The sequence below is a fragment of the Chenopodium album genome, chromosome 13 (genome assembly GCF_948465745.1).
Source record: "Chenopodium album chromosome 13, dcCheAlbu1.1, whole genome shotgun sequence".
Classification (NCBI taxonomy): Eukaryota; Viridiplantae; Streptophyta; class Magnoliopsida; order Caryophyllales; family Amaranthaceae; genus Chenopodium; species Chenopodium album.
Window position 1 is genome coordinate 14,985,106 of NC_137846.1, and position 17,790 is coordinate 15,002,895.

The following is a 17,790-nucleotide window of genomic DNA, read 5'->3' on the forward strand; positions in this document are numbered from 1 at the left end:
GAACTGCGAACCCGATTTTTTTTACGTTTGAATGAAGTTGCGACTTCTACTTGCGGCAAAAAGAGGGTATTTCTTACATATAATATATACTCGGAAAATAAAATTAAACTTTGATTTAATTCTTTTTAAACAAGGTTTGATCAATTTTTCATTTAATTTCTACCTAAGAGATTAAAGAAAAATAAAAAAATACATAATAAAAAAAACATTAGAACTACGCAAAGACCTGATTTCGTAATGCGAATACGTAGGCAATCTTTATGATTCGGTCAAATCAAAATATAAAAATATAAAGCTCATTTTATTTCATTCAAATTTCAAAGAAAAGAGAGACATTGTTGAACTAGATTGTAAACGAAAAAAAAAACATAGTAGTGATTACACTTTATTCAATTTAAAACTAACGGCGAAACTGTGTAACACTCTAAGGTTTTACTATGTCCTCAATTGTCACGGACGATGGAGGAGTAGTTTCCATTGCAGTATTTTCAGAAACCTTAGAGTTTTCTCCTACGCTCTTCTTCTTGACCCATACATTGTTCTTCAATTTGGGAATTGGGGTCTTTTCAACCTTTTTTCCTTTTCCTGAAGATTTCGTTAGAATCCTTTTTCGAGTTTGTTGCGAAGGTTCCTTGATTATCACACTTTGTTGTGCAGGTTTGGAGGGAGTTTTCCTTTTTGTTTCCTTCGAACGCGCCTTAGGAGATGAGAAGTCTAATTTTCTTCTCACCCCTTTGTTTTGGCCACTAGGAGGAGTAGTGGTGGCCGAGTGCATCAAGGGCTTAGGTTGATTGCGAGCCGTGACGACTTGATATTGAGATCGAGCCTTGTTTAATTCGCCCTTATCCGCCGCATTCATCCAAGCTTTGTAAAAGGAAGATAATGCAATACTCACAATAGGATTTTGTACTACCCATCTAGGAAGACTTGACCAATACTCCATCCAACGAAAAAATCGCTCGGGTCTAAAAATCACATATTTAGGGGCATCACAATCTTGCGGGGGAATAATTTGTTTCATCCCGTATTGTATCATTACCCTGCAAGGAAAAATATAAGTAGTACTAGATAGGCCTAAAAGCCTAATGTAAGGGCAATTGAGACTATTCCCAACCATACTATTTATGTTCCACCAAGGAATCACAAAACGTATGTTAGGAACCCCATGACACAAAAACGACATCCATTCCTCTTCGTTCTTATGCTTATAAAGGATTCGACGTCCCGGGAATGTCCTTACTCCATTAGCCTCAAGGTTTTGTGGCTGATCAACAATTCGCAAACTCTCTATGAGCCAAATCTACAAAAAAAAAAAAAATCAGTTTGCAATTTTTACACAAGCAGGTGGCGCGCGCATCAAAACCAGTTGCGCGTGCCATCCGCGCGCAGCACAGAAGATTGCGTTGGTCATGCCAGCGCAACTTCGTAACTTGCGCCGATAAACGACAAAAAAAAGGTACGTGTAATAGGAGGGGACTTCCCGTGAAACCGTTTTCGTTAGGGTCTCCTCTAAGGTGATTCAAACATAGAACGGTTTCCGCCAAAGCCAAAGGAGCGGGTGAATGACATCCCTCTATTTGCTCTACTATGGACACCATGGAATAATCTCCGTATTCTTTGCCTGTCCTAAGTAAACAATTAACAACAAGACAATAACATAAAGCACGAATTTTAAAGTGTTGTTTAGTCATGTTGTCACGGGGGGCGACAAAGTGTTTAATAAATTGAATCAAGTTCACGCCTTCTTCTGTTCTAATGTTGGTCATATCATTGTCGGACAAGCCAAAAAATCTTTGGAATATAGGTTTGGGATCCGACAAGGTAGGCGAATAAGTCACATGGAGAGTATTTGTAGGAAAACCTAGCAAGGCCTCAAACTCACCAGGTAGAGGGACAATTTCGTCCCCTTTAAACAAGAAAAGATGGTGGTTAGAGTCCCAATGGTTGACTGCGGCATGAAGAAAATAAAAGTTAACCACTAGTTGCATATATTTCAATAGAGGGTCTAGGTGGTAAATTGTGAAAGCTAGTTTGTCCTCGGTTGAAAGGGAAGTGACCCATTGCTTCAAACGTTGTTCAAAGGTCTTCACCATTGTTCAAAAAAAAAAGAGAGAATGAGAATTTAGAGAGATTAATTCTTTTTAGTTTCTTATATTACTAAGCAAATAAATGTGATATGATCAAAAGCCTACACGAAACCACGTTTAAATAGACCCATGAGGAGCAAATTTTCGGCAAATTCGGCTTAAAGGAAAGTTCACCAACAGGTGGCACGCGCAACTCATGAGTTGCGCGCGACATCCGCGCACAACTAATTCACATGCGCGCGACAGCCGCGCGCAACTCACGCAGTTGCGCGCGACAGCCGCGCGCAACTCACGCAGTTGCGCGCGTCTCCTCTGTCGCAGCATATGAGTTGGATTTATTTCCGTATTTTGGCTAACATAATGACGGAATCTTCACGAAATCTTAAGACGAATCATACGCTTGCCTTTTAACCCTTTGTGTCCCTTGCCTACTTTCTTATTTTTTTATTTTCATACTTTCTTATTTTCTTTTTATTTTATTTTATTATTTTCCTACTTTCTTATTTTCTTTTTTATTATTTTCCTACTTCCTTATTTTCTTTTTTTCTTATTTTCTTATTTTCTTTTTTCTCTTTTTTCTTCTTGTTTGTTTTCTTTTCGCCTTCCTTTTTTCGAGTTTTGGTTATTTTTTCGAGGGGGGTAAGTCGGGAACCCTTTCCCTCCCTCGAAATTTTTTTGCTTTTAATAATAAAAATAATAATAATGTACACATGGAAACAAAAAATATAATAATGATGACATATATACAAATGTGTCATATGTACAACAATGCAAAAAAATATATATATACATCTGTGTCCTAAAATAAATAACAAATATGTGTACAAAAGGAATCAGGGTGCTCGGCGACTACTAGACGGTTGCTGCACATCCCGCAAAATCCAAAACGAAGATTAATACATGAAATGTAATAACTTCGTTGAAAAGAAAAGAAATAAAACTTACCGCGATCATCCGATGATCACGGCATGATAAAGTCACGAGGGCTCTCCGATAAGCAGCTCGAAAAGCACGTAAAGTCCTCACCATGCCGTTCACGGTTTCCCGCGGAACCTGTTCCAAGAATACAAGGACAGTTAGTAAACAAATGTATATGAAACAAAAAATAAATAGAAATGTTTAAGTACATATACACAAAAGACATACCGACTCAACCGTCTCAGGTACAAACGATATTCCCTCATCATCCTCCGCTGCTGGAAGGGTCTCACGAATTACCGATCCAACAGCATCGGTATACGTGATCTCCGTTGTAGGAGGCACCCAACCACCTAGCTCGACCCGCTAAAATATACATGACAAAAAACGATAAAAGGGTCAAAGTTCCAAAAAATAAATAGAAACAAGGAAAAGAGAGAGTTAGAGTGCTAACCGGAACAAAAGCCGGAAAAGGAGTCACCCTGGATGCTATAAAAGCCGGATAAGAAACCTCCAGCAGCACCAGCTGCTCCGCTGGATAACCAAGGATGCCTGAGCTTGATCCTCGGTAGACAACAAGTGCGAACGTACATTCGGATCGGAGGATCCGCAGGAACCAAAGGCTCCTCGGACGAAAGCTGCCAGAGAACACGCTCGCCTAAAAACCAAGCGTCTGTCCTCTGGAGCACCGAGAGTCCCGGATAGAAGGCCCGAAAACGGCAACGAACCATGCCAGACCGGATAGCCTCAGGGACTCCGACGGTCAAACTCCAGGGACGGAGATCGATCTATAAAACACAACCACATGAAAAATCGTCAGAAAATAAATAAAATCAAAGAATGCACATGTAATTGGAATACTCATCGACACACGAGTCGCTGAAAGGATCCTCTGGCGAAAGTCGCTGGCAGAAGTGGCTCGTCTCTTCTTAATCGCGACCAATCGATGGCCGACAGGAAAACGAGCAGCCCCAAGCACCCTGGGGGCTAAGAAAGGCAGGTACGAGTATCCCCAAGCCTAAAACCGAGAAAAGATAAGCCTAAGGGAAAAAGTGAAAGTAATAACCGAAAGAAGCTTAAAACACGTACCTCAAGGATACGACCATGCCACGTAAGGGAGATCCGAGGCACCTCAGTAGCTGCCGCGGAATCAATCACCCGAGTCACCTTGCCCATAGCTTTAAGCATACAGGCATACGACACCTCCGCCCAACTCAGGTCACCTACTTGCCCCAAATCGCTGAGGCAAATAAGTAACCCAATAGCGAAACGCTCTCCTCGATCACTCAAGATGGTGACGGAAAGAACGTGAGCAATGTATATCCGAGCCAGCTGCTCAGGTGTACACTGCCGATCAAGCTCGTCAGCCGACAATTCGTCAGCAAGAACCGAGTACGGACAAGACTGCGCGTACACGTGAAGGGCCGACGCAAGACGGTCCCCCATAAGGTCGCGCAGTCTCTCGTCTGACCCCCTAACGAACTCTATGACTATGGGCTCGCCTCCGAAAGGAAAACCTGTAATCATAGAGAAATCGAAAGGGGTAACCGTCATCTCTCCCCATGGAAAGTGGAAAGTGTTGGTGGAATCCCAGCAAAACTCCAGCAATCCACAGAGGAAACCTGACGACGCAAGCTGACTCGATAAATCCCGAAGAGCCGCCAGCTGGGAGTCAATCCCGGAAAGTGCTACAATCTCCTTTGCCACCTCGGGCAAACTTTCAAAACGGGCTCGCAGGTCACCAGAGCCGTATAAACGCATGCTAGGCTCACTCTAAATAAAAGAATAAAGATAAAAATAAAAAATAAAAAAAAAAAGGTTATGGTTTAAAAAGGAGAAACAAAGGAAAAGAGAGAGAAACAAAGGCGCAAAAAACTCACGATGCCTCGCCACCCTCTAATCGAAACATGATGGTCTGGGTCCCACTTAAGGACCCTAGGGTCCCTATTGGGAGGAGCCTCCCAAACCACATCTTCCTGGCAACGTCAATCGGCTGCGACGCGTCACTCTCGAACCTCCTCTCGAGGACGGGTAACCCTCTTCCGAGGGCGAACCACCTCGTCCGGACCACCTAGGATCTCATCTGCATCGACAAATGGAAACGAGTCCATGCTATGATGGATAAAGTTTCTTTAATTACTTTACTTTATTTCCTAAACTAAACTAATATACGTATTTTAGACCCATTTCGGCAGCATAACGGCTGCCGATAGGGCAAAACACGAAAATCGAATGCCACCCATACTTGGGGGCTACGATACCTGCAGCTAAACTCAGTAAATGGGGGCTTCTAACACCCATAAAGGCCATCCTATACCAGTTTAACTAAGTATTCAAGGGATTGTGTTCCAAAATCTCAAAGAATCAACTACTTCTAGACGAATAATAGTAATATAAACACAATTATCGTCTACCAAACAATCTTGACGTTCGAATATGGCAAAAATAGGCTAAGTATACACTTCGCGCCAATTTTTCGGATTCAAAATTTTCAAAATATTAATTATGGAAGCAAAACTAGTTCCAATACTACAATTGCTGCATAATTGACAAGTATAACCAAAATGAGCAAACAAAATAAAAGAAAATCAAACCAAATTTGAGTAGAATTGTAAAAAACACACTCACATGAAGAAATGCTCATACAAGGTTCAATACTTAACCATTTTTCATGAAATTTGTTGCAAAACACTCCTCAAACATAGTATAACAACATGGAAGAAACAATTTCAAGAATAATGGATCGAATCGAAAACCCCCAAATTCGAAATTTAGGGTTCAATGGTTCAAAAATCGTCCCAATTAAGCCTAAATCAAACGAAAAATAACAGAAAACTTACATTGGATTATGGCAAATATGAATTAAGGACGAAATTTGCTTCCTTTAGCTTCAAAATTCGCAAGAAACCGAGCTCTTTAGAGAAAGAAAGAGGCGAAAATAGATGAAGGAAGGAGAGAGAAAACGAAATGAAAAATCGCGTTTTGCGATTTTCTTTTTGCTGAACTGAGTGTCGTGCGCAACTAAATCAGTTACGCGTGACAGTCCAGTGCAACTCAGAAAGATGCGCGCCTGGCCAGCGCGACCCACCGAGTTGTGCGCGGATACTGGTCACTAAAATGACCGGAATCTTGATTTTGATCCGTTTGATAATTTTTTAACGGTTTTTGCTCGTTAGTAGACGTAATGGCGCGCAAAGTATCAAAATCTTTTTAAATTGCTTTGCATATTGTAGTTTGTTTTCTACTTTGTTAGTTTTTTGCATCATTCTTGCATGCACACCGTGCTTTGTGCCTTCCCCAAGCATACGTTTTGAACGTTTTTTGTAAGAGTGCCTTAAGACGTTCCGTGGTGGTGCTTTACGTAAAAGCACCCATAGACAGGTTTGTCATTTTACTGTACTGACGTTACAAATGTCTGGGTTTTTTTCTTTTTTCACATCCGAAGAAAAAAGGAAGGCGTTTTCATGCAGCGTAAAAATGCAAATGGCGTATCGTACGGCGCAAAATTGTACGGCGTAGGTGTTGCGTAAAATTTCACTTTAGCCCAAGCTTTGCGAGATCTACCTCTCGGAACTAAAAGGTAGAGAATTACTGTAGGCATTAGCTCACGAGTCGACAGGCACGCCGAACCATCAGGAACAAGCACTTCTTGAATGGGAGCAAATACGGTAGTTAGTGCACTTACTAACTTACCGGACAGTTAGGGTGTCGAATCACCCCCTGTATAAAGAAGCGACGAGACGATGTCGCGCCTATTTAGTCACGTGCCCCCAGTCCTGAGACACGTGTACTCATCTTGTGGACAAAACTGCTGAGAGAGTTGCTGACTTTCTTCCCTCTCACTGGATTTGGATATATGCCTCCAATCCCGAGACATTTATTTCTATCTTGTGGACATCCGGCTCGAATACCGGACCATTTCGGCTCGAATACTGAAAATCCCTTTTCATCTTTTTACTTTGTTAAAGTCAGGCTAAAGTTTCAATGACATATCGAGGGACTTTAGACCAACGATGACACGATTGAGAGGAAATCTTCCCCTTTTATCCTTTTAAAACCGATCTCTTCTCATGACTTGACATCACCCAGAACACCTTTACTTGTAAAAGCGTTCTACAATTGCAAAGGATCAATCTAGATTCTTTAGCGCGTTAAGACTAGGGAAAACCTTTTTCTAGCCTTAATAGCTACTTGTTTCAAACACTTAACGAACCAAGGATTGTTTCGACATCCTTAAACATTATCGAAACATTCTCTATCCTTAGAGAACATCGCAGAATGAGTCTCGAATTTATTTCCTTGACTACTTTAATCATCGTCTATTCTAGACTCGAGCAAAGTGGGGGTAACTGTAGACATCTACTTTTGGCCTCCTGTCCCGACAGGAAGTGCAATGACGATAAATAAAACCATCTTCGTGTTGGATCAAAGTGAAGAATACTTACGGAGAACTGGTTAAGCCGCAAAACACAAAAGACTAGCCCAAATTAAAGATAAAAGCCAAAACAAAGGTCCAATTAACTAAACCCGATCATAATTAGGCTTAATCCCGTGCTTAAAACCCAATAATGACGGATTTAGGAGCGCCTAGGTAAAACTTTAGTGCTGCCGCAGAAAAAGCCGTGCGCATCTCAAACAATCACGCTGGGCTTCCGCGCACAACTAATTCAATTGCGCGCGACACCCAGCGCAACCTCCAGAGTTGCGCTGCGAAAGATTCAGAATTATACGGAAAATATAAAATCGAATCTTACCATAAAGCTGCGCGCAAGACAATTAGTTGCGCTACCCACAACAGCGCAACCTAATCACTTGCGCTGGGATGCCGCGCGCAACTCATCCTGGTGCGCGCGACACCTGCTACGACAGAATGCTCGTAACCCTAAACCTAATCATTCCCTATAGATACAAGCTTAAACCAAGGCTTAAACAGACAGAAAATAACCTAAAAACTCTGGCGAAATACTTGTGAACTCGTGCAACCTAGCCCCTCTTGTCCTAAACACTCACCCCTTTTGATATTTTGTTACTACAGTGGAGGTTCCCCAACAAGAAGGAGTCCATAAGTATTCTAAACAGAGATCTAGCAAAGAGAAGTGGTAAATTCCCAAGCACTTAGTTAAATCACATTTATTTTCTTGTTTAAAAGAACCTTAACTAATTAATTAGTGTTGTTTGATCACCTTTAAAATAATTAATTAATTAATTCCACATAGTATCTTGCGTTAAATAAAGATTAGAATTGAATTAAATAATTGTTGGTTGATCACTTAAGCCAAGGCGAATATTGTTTATTTTCTTGTCCTTTTCACGAATTTGATTAAATAAAGAATAATGACATTATGATGTAATTCCTACGTGAATTGGTATGTGTAAATAAAATCAACTAACATAGTTTTAGGTATCGCGTTGCATATATTGTTTGGTGATGAAATTGTAAAAAAGGAAGAGCTAGTAGAGGCCGCACTAGGGCTAGGATAATGATTCCCCTCTAAAGGGAACGTTATTTTAGTAATCAAACATATCAAAAGAGTAATCAAATTGGGTTGGTTGCTCTTCATTATTATTTCCATTTTCATCTGTATCATGCTCTTCATCATCATCCAACAAATTATTCAAATTGTCATTTTCATCCACATTATCATTTTCAGTGGGCACATCAAAAGCAACACTATTAAGATTCTCAGTAAGAATCACATTTTCAAGAATTTCAGGATTAACATCATCAACATTATCAGGAATTTCAGCATTAACATCATCAACATCTTGATTTTCAACAGAAATTTGTGGTTCTTTTATTTATTAGAAATTTGTGAAGGGCTCCTCTTTGAGATTGAGTTAACTCTTCAACTTTTTTCTTTTTCATACGTTTATCATGACCAGAGACATACTTTCTTTTGGGAGGCATAATTAAAATCTAAAAATAAAATTTTAATAGCACTTACTAAATACTAATTAAACAAACAATCAAACAATCAAAAACTCACCCGAAAAACACAATAAATTATACAATTAATCTAATAATTTAAATTGCAAAAGGATAGAAACAACTTGACATAATCCACTTGCCATTGATAATTCAAATGCTACAAGTCTGCAAGGACAGCAACTCGGCAAATTCGCACAGCCGCAAGGCCACAAGTAAAACTGGATTGCCGATTTCACGATTTGCCGCAACCAATTCCCTTGGCTCTGATCTTCTTGTTAACCCCTTGTACTCAATTAATTATTTTTACTATGGTATATGATTCTTAATTGATTTTTTTTAATAGTTAAATGTAATTTATGTACGAATGTATGAACATAGTTAATTGAAAAAGATAGACGATTGAAATGAAATTTATAAGGGATAAAAAATTTAACCGTTTGATAAACGAAGATTAAGGGGTTTAATTATGGAATACTCGAAATTAATTTCTCCATTGAGAGAAATTCAAGATTTGAGAAAAAAATCTACATACTACCCATTGGAAAATTCTTGATGAATGAAAATTAAGGGTTTGAATTGATTGAAGGCAAAATTTGGGGGTAAAACAATAAAATTAAATGATAAAATAGGAAGGATTCAAAGAATCAAAGAAAGGAAGATTAAAGAAAATTTCAAAAATTTTGGGAAGTTGGGGCTATCTTGATGGAGCAATTTACGAAGGAAAGAGATGATGAATCTAGAAAAATGGAGTAAATGGAGCTTTTTCTTTCACGTGAATATTACTGACTTTTTCCTTTTTTTTAACTTAAGGCTTGGACTCCGCAAATATGGGCCCTCCGAATTTGGGGGCCCTGTGCTAAGGGCCTGTTTGCACAGGGCCTTAGCCGACCTTGATTTAAAGGGTAAAATATAAATTATTTTGAATAAGGTTTTGATACAGGAGGATTTCTACAAGTAACAAATAGTTTGATTTTGTTTAAAAACTTACACCTCTTTGCTTTAGTTTTGGCAAGAAAAGTTGTTATAAGCTTTTTGTCCTTTTGTAGTTTGTTACAGTTTTGTTAGGGGAATATTTGGAAAGTTGTAATGAGCCTAGCTGGCTACTTAAGTTCGTTGTAATTGGTACCTCACACATTAATGATGATTACAACAACTTCTCTCTCTCTTCTCTCTAATTCTCTCTGATCTTCTTCTTCTTCTTCTTCTTCTTCTTCATCTTTTCTCTAATTTCTATTCTCTGTATTTTTTGGAAACTCTTTCCCCTTTATCAGTGGTATCAGAGCAAACGCTGCTCCCTGCATAAGTCTGGCACCCTCACTCACAACTCGGGTGAACAGAATGGAAGCTCAGTTGCAAGCGTTGGAGAAGCGGCTTGAAGCTCAGTCTCAGGCTGCAAATCAGAGGTTGGAGGATCTATCTCTAGATTTGAATAGGAAGTTCAAGAACCTGTTACATATGATACAGGAAATGAAGGAACAAATGGTTGATTCAAGATCACCTAGATCTGAGGATCGATTCAATCAGCCTAAATTGGGGTATACACCTAAACTCGAGTTTCCTAAATTTGATGGTACTAACCCTAGAATGTGGATAAAAAAATGTTGTAAATATTTCACTCTGTGCAAAATTCTGGATGATCAAAAAGTTGATTTGGCTTCCCTGAATATGACTGATAAAGCAGAAAATTGGGTGTCTAGTTACTTATCATCTAGGACTGCTGTAGACTGGAACGATTTTATCATTGATGTTAATGGCCGATTTAAAGATGAAACTGATTTGAATGTGGTGGAGCAATTTAATAAATTGCAGCAGTCTGGTAGTATTGAGTCATATGTGGATGAGTTTGAGAATTTAAGGGATGTTATGCTGCTAAACAGTTATGTCTTACCTGAGAAATACCTCTTAGAAAGTTTTATTGGGGGTTAGAAGCCTGGCAATAGACCTTTTGTTAGAGCTTTTAAACCACAAACCATTAACTCAATAGTTGAATATGCCAGGCTACAAAGTGAATCTATCACTGTTAATAGTCAGAATTACTCCAAACCTACGCAACCCTTCACATCCAAATCCTACCAGCCTTTCCATCATCCAAACTCCTTTAAACTACCATTACTACCAACTCCACCCAGTAAAACTTTACCACTAACCAAATCAAACACAAAACCTTTCCAGAAACGAAAATATGTGCCAGCTGAGGTTAGAGGAAAGAAAATTGCCAAGGGATTGTGTTACTACTATGATGCTCCCTATGACAGAAACCATGTTTGTCAATTCAAGGAACCCCAGCTCTTTACTGTGGAAATCCTAGGCTTGGATGGGGAGGAATCTGCTATAGTTAGCTCGGAGAAGAGTGATGATAGTTTTTTTTTACCCACAGATTTCTTTAAGTGCCTTGTTTGGTTGTCAGAACTTTCATACAATGAGGGTAAAGGCAATAGTAAATGGAAAACCATCACAAACTCTTATTGACTTAGGAAGCACTCACAATTTCTTAGATAGTCACATGGCTATTGCTTTGGGTTGTAAAGCGGAGAATATTACAGGTTAGTTAGTGACAGTTGTTGATGGCAATCATTTGATATGTAATTTGTGTGTAAGAATTTTTCTTGGTCTCTAGGAGGACACACTTTTGTTGCTGATGTGATGTTGATTGCTTTGAGAAGTTGTGATATGGTTTTAGGTGTTCAGTGGTTGAGTACCCAAGGATCTATATCCTGGAACTTCAAGCAGTTGATGACAATGAGATTTTGCTTTAATGACATAGTTGAACTTAAGGGGGTTCCAAATGCCAAGCTGAAGGTGAGTGAGAGTAGTCCATCTACCAAGTTGTTTCAACAAGCGGCTCAGTTCAGTTTTTTGTAGGTGAGTGATTTAGATCATACACTTCCACCCAGTTTATTACAGCTGTCAGGTGAAACTGATGAACTAGAAGAATTGCACCATTTGAAAGCTAAGTTTACTGGAATTTTTGAAGAGTCAACTGACTTGCCACCTAGAAGGGGTGTGTTTGACCATAGAATTCCCTTGGAACCAGGGAGCAGGGTAGTGAATATTAGGCCATATAGATACCCCCTTAAGCAAAAAGATGTCACTGAACAATTGATTCATGAGATGCTTGACAAAGGTATTATACTGAACAGCTCTAGCCCTTTTGCTTCACAGTTATATTGGTGGGAAAGAAAGATGGAACTTGGAGGTTATGTGCTGATTACAGGGACTTAAATAAGAAGACTGTTAAAAATAAGTTCCCAATTCCTGTCTTGGAAGAACTTATTGATGAGTTAGCAGGAGCTGTTGTTTTCAGCAAATTAGATCTTAGGGTTGGCTATCACCAATTAAGGATTCATCCCAATGATGTGTTCAAGACTAATTTCAAGACTCATGAAGGGCACTATGAGTTCTTAGTCATGCCCTTTGGCTTGACTAATGCACCCTCCTCCTTTCAAAGTTGGATGAATTCAGTGTTTAAACCCGTCTTAAGGAAGTGTGTTTTGGTTTTATTTGATGCTATTTTGGACTACAACAAAAGTTTAGCTGAGCATTAGCAGCACCTTGCTACTGTCTTTTCTTTAATGAAGCAACACTCTTTGTATGCCAAACTGAGCAAATGTTCTTTTGTCACTACAAGGGTTGAGTATTTGGGTCACTTCATCTCTGACAAGGGTATGGAGACTGATCCAGGAAAGGTTGATGCTGTCAACTCTTGGCCTATTCCTACAACTGTGAAAGAATTGAGAGGCTTCTTGGGGTTAGCATGTTATTATAGGAAATTTATCAGGGGGTATATTACTGTTAGCAGACCACCGACTGATTTATTAAAGAAAGGAGCATTTGAATGGACTGAAGATGCTCAGGTTGCCTTTACTTCCCTCAAGGGTGCTTTAACTTAGTGCCCTAGTTTTGGTTGTTCCAGATTTTACCAAGCAATTTATAATTGAGACAGATGCCTCAAAGATTGGCATTGGTGCAGTCTTAATGCAGGATTCTCATCCTCTTGCTTTTATTAGTAAGTCTCTAGAGCCAAAATGGCAAAGATTATCTGTGTATGAGAAGGAACTATTAGCCATGGTTATTGCAGTCCAGAAATAGGAGCAATACATGATTGGGGCTCATTTCATAGTTAAAACTAACTAAAAAAGCTTGAAATGGCTGTTAGAACAGAAAATCTCAACTCCCTTTTAACAGTTTTGGCTCTCAAAGCTGATGGGATTTGATTATGAGATCCAATACAAAGCTGGGAAGGATAATCTGGCAGCTGATGCTTTTTCCAGGGTGCAAGGGTCTGACATGTTGTTTCTTGCTATTTCAGTAGTGGATTCTGATTTAGCCACTCTAATCCATGCTAGTTATGCTCTTGATGATAACACCAAGTCACTCTTCCAGTCTTTGGCTGTTGGTTCTATTCCTATTCCAGGGTTCACTTTACAAGATGGAATGATTAAAAGACATGGAAAAATTGTGGTGGGTTCTGATGAAAATCTCGGGAAGAAGTTGTTACACTGGCAACATGCCTCCCTGGAGGCTAGTCATTCTGGCAGGGACCAAACTTTAAATAGAATGCAAGGCATTTTTTATTGGAGGGGAATGGCTAAAGATGTTAGTCAGTTTGTGAGGAAATGTATCACCGGTCAAGCTTCAAAATATGATACTTCAACTAAGCTAGGGAAACTGCAACCTCTGCCAATTCTAGTACATGTACGGACTGACATTTCCATGGATTTCATTATAGGTTTACCTCTGTCTATGGGAATGTATGTGATCTTTGTGGTGGTTGAGAGACTGAGCAAGTATGCTCACTTTATAACTCTCAAACACCCTTTCTCTGCTGTAGAGGTTGCTCAGGATTATTTAGACTATGTCTTTAAGCTACATGGTTGGCCTAGAAGTATAGTGAGTGATAGAGATTCTATTTTTTGAGCCAATTCAGGAAAGGATTGTTTTCCCTTTCTAGAACTGAATTTTTGCTGTCATTAGCTTATCACCCTGATACTGGTGGTCAGAATGAGGTGGTTAATAGGTGTCTTGAGACCTATTTGAGATGTGTAACTAGTGAGAAGCCTAAAGAATAGTGCAAGTACCTTCTTGTAGTAGAGTAGTGGTATAACACTCATTTCCATAGTTCTACAAAGCTGACTTCATATGAAATTGTATACAGTCAGACACCCCCTATTCATCTGCCTTACCTTTTTGGGGAATCAAGCAATGAGTTGGTCAATATAGATGCATGTTGAAAAGGGAAAAGATGATTGATATCCTGAAGCAGAACTTATTGCAGGCTCAGAACAGAATGAAAGTGCAGGCAGACAAGAAAAGGTATGAGAGATCTTTTTCTGTGGGAAGTTGGGTCTGGTTGAAGTTACAGAGTTATAAGCAGCAATCAGTCTAGATTCGTAGCAATCAGAAGCTGGCTGTAAGGGTTTTTGGGCCTTTCAAAGTCATAGCTCAAATTGGTAAAGTTGCTTACAAGTTACAGTTGCCTTCTCATGCTAAGATTCATAATGTGTTCCATGTATCTCAATTAAAGGATTTTACTGGTCCTTTGCCTGCTGTTGCTATGGTTCCAGAATGGAATAAGGCCACTTCTTCTTTGGCAAAAATTCCTGTTGCTATCTTGGATTCTAGAGTAGTTCAGATGGGTGACCAGTTACATGAACAACTCTTGGTTCATTGGGCCAACTTACCTGCTCATGAAGCCACTCGAGTGCTAAAAGTTGATTTTGAAGCTCAATTCCCTAGGTTTTTGATGTAGCCTTGAGGTCAAGTCTTTTTTGAAGGGGGAGGGTATGGTACAGGAGGATTTCTACAATTAACAAATAGTTTAATTTTGTTTAAAAACTTACAACTCTTTGCTTTAGTTTTGGCGGGAAAAGTTGTTATAAGCTTTTTGTCCTTTTGTAGTTTGTTACAATTTTGTTAGGGAAATATTTGGAAAGCTGTAATGAGCCTAGCTGGCTACTTAAGTTCGTTGTAATTGCTACCTCACAAATTAATGATGATTACAACAACTTCTCTCTCTATCTCTCTCTCTCTCTCTCTCATTCTCTCCAATCTTCTTCTTCTTTTCTCTTTTTTCTATTCTTTGTATTTTCTGGAAACTCTTTCCCCCTTATCAGGTTTCAAGTTAGTTAAGAGAACCAAAAAAAAAAAAAAAGAAAAATTGGCATTATCAAATTATACATCTATATTCTATACTAATCTATCTCTACTAAATTAACTAATAGGAAAATATGCAAGAAATTTAGAATTTCACATGTCAATACTACCTATGTTATAAAATAAAGGGAAAAAGAGAGAGATTGATAGAAAATTGATATGTATCTTTATTCCGTATCATGGGGTATATTTATATATATACATAAATATAATTAGGGTTTACTTGGATAACAATAAATCATAGATTTAGACTATTCTGGATGATACAAGAAGGATAATGGACATCCACCCAATATTTCATAGCACTCCCCCTTGGATGTCCATTATTGAAGAGTGTGCCTTATTAAAAGCTTAATATGAAAAACCTTATGGGATAATCGCTACTTTGACTTTCGTTTTCGAAACTTGCGTTTCTCCAAACTCAATCAAAGTGGGGGCTTCTGTAGACACCCAAATGTGTCTCCCCCAAACCAAACCCAATGATGAATACCTTTCACGTCGCTTGATAATCGAATGAGGTGAAAGTGTAAAAAGTCTAGTGATGTGGTTGTTTTTATAAAAATATCTCTCTTTCTATTTTTGAAAATATTTCTTCTTACACTTTATTTATGAAAGTAGTCAGTCCAATTTAGTTCAGTCCATAATAAGGGTCCAATAATAGTGTAGTTGTATTGGGCTCGAAAAGAGCTTTCCAACGATATATTATAAGCCCAATTCTGATGAATAGTTAGGAAGTTACGAATTAAATTAGATTTGGCCCAAAGTGAATTTATATGTGGCCCAATAATCTAGAGGAGGGCCTATTAATTATTATTCCTAAAGTTATTAGGATTGATTTTAATCTTCTAGAATATCTAGAAGGTTCTTTTAAATTCTAATAGTATTAGAATTAATAATTATATTTTTAAATAGTTAATTTGGAATAAAATAGGTGTTTTATGATAAACCTGATTTTAATTTGATAAACACGGAATTTGCTGCTTAATCATATTAAGAAGAGGATTCCGTACAAAGCGCGTTTTACCTTTTAATTAGCGCCAAACGATAATGTCCGTCGCCAAGCGCTAATGTCTGTCGCTTGGTGCTAATCCTGTCGCTTTGCGACAGATGCTAGTTTTATTCCGAGTAGGACTTGATTTGTTTCCGGACTATTTTTTCTATAAATTTTGGTCCTAGACCTCCGTCAACAATCATCAACAATTATCACCAATCATCTCTCTTCTCTCTCTAAAAGCTAGAATCTTCTTCTCTCTATTCTTTTTCTAAAACTTCCCTTTTACAAAATTCCGCATACATTAGTTCTCGACACACCTATCCAAGTTCGAAGTTACCTTCGCCCTAGACGTGAAATGTTGATAATTTCTGAGGGTTTGATCCCAAATCCCTATTTCAATTATTTTATTTAATTTTTTGTTTAATATTTTCCTTGAAGTTACTGTAGACACCCATTTGTGTCTCCCCAAAACCAAACCCAGTGATGAATGCCTTGCACGTTGTGTTATTATCGAATTAGGTGGAAGTGATTTGAAAGCCAAGTGTTGCGGTTTAGTTTTAATTAAATTTCTTTTCTCTCTGTTTTGAAAATGACTTTATTTATTTGAAAACGTCCGTTTCAGTTTATTTTGGTCCATGATAAGGGTCCAATAATGGTGTAGTTGGATGGGGCTCGAAGAGACCTTTCCAACGATATATTATAAGCCCGATTCCGATGAATATTGAGGAAGTTATGGCCAAAATACTAAATTGGGCCCGGTTATTTATTTTAATACGGCCCAATGATCTAGAGGAGGGCCCAATATTAATTATTATTCCTAAAATTATTAGGATTAATTATAGTTTTCTAGAAGTTTCTAGAAAGTTCCTTTTAATTCTAATATTGTTAGATTTAATAATTAATTATTTTTAAAAAAGATTTTTATTTGGAATAAAATATGGTTTTATTATCTTAAAAATATATTTTATCTTCTGTACGGATTCCGTAGATCAAGTTGATTAAAGATCGAATTCTGCGTGAAGAAAAACGCGCTAATACAGGCTGTCGCCGAACGACAAGTCTGTCGCCGCGCGACAGACCCTGTCGCCGCGCGACAGACCCTGTCGCGTCGCGACAGAGTTAATTCCTGGCGACAGCGTGGAGTTTTATTCCTTATCAAATTCTATGTTTTTCCGGATTATTTTCATTATAAATAGCGTCCGAATCCCTGTTTTCAATAATCATCTACAAACATCCTTCACAATCATCAATTCTTTCTCAATTTTCTCTATTCTCTCTCTAAGCAATATAGCTTAATTCTTTTCTTTCTCTCTCTTTCTAAACTAGCTTTTTTACAAAAAATATTCCGCATTCACAAGACTTAGAGTCTCTTAGCCAAGTTCGAAGTTGCCTTCGCCCTAGACGTGCAAGGTTGATAATTTCTGAGGGTTTGGTCCAAAACTAGTCAAAACTTTATTTAATTTGATTATAATTTAATTCTTTGATTCTTTAATTATTGTTTATTATTTTCATTGAAGTTTACTAACTTGTGTATTTTGTTATTAGAAAGAGATACAAGGCTTCAAAGTATGTAATCTTATTACTCTCTTTCAATGTAGAAAGCATGTTTATTATTGTTTAATATTCCTAGTATCATGTTAGGATGTTATTTTATGCTTTCTAGTATCATGTTTAGGGTGCCTTTATGCTTTCTAATATCATGTTAGTAC

At 38.3% G+C, this 17,790-nt stretch overlaps 1 protein-coding gene and 1 pseudogene across 1 annotated transcript; one reads left to right on the forward strand and one right to left on the reverse strand.

Annotated features, from left to right (window-relative positions):
* The window catches only part of LOC145575273 (uncharacterized), a 32,897-nt pseudogene extending 23,984 nt beyond the window's left edge, over positions 1 to 8,913 (reverse strand).
* Positions 8,914 to 14,176: 5,263 nt separating this feature from the next.
* On the forward strand, positions 14,177 to 14,683 carry LOC145575275 (uncharacterized). The gene is made up of 2 exons (XM_081633162.1): positions 14,177 to 14,247; positions 14,329 to 14,683. Exons 1-2 carry the CDS (start codon positions 14,177 to 14,179, stop codon positions 14,681 to 14,683), a joined length of 426 nt encoding a protein of 141 aa, XP_081489288.1.
* Positions 14,684 to 17,790: the final 3,107 nt, after the last annotated feature.

Coding starts and splice junctions, on each gene's coding strand:
- LOC145575275 (XM_081633162.1), top strand. CDS start 14,177: ATGATTGATATCCTGAAGCAGAACTTATTGCAGGCTCAGAACAGAATG. Junction 14,248..14,328: donor GTGCAGGCAGACAAGAAAAG/GTATGAGAGATC, acceptor CTAGATTCGTAG/CAATCAGAAGCTGGCTGTAA.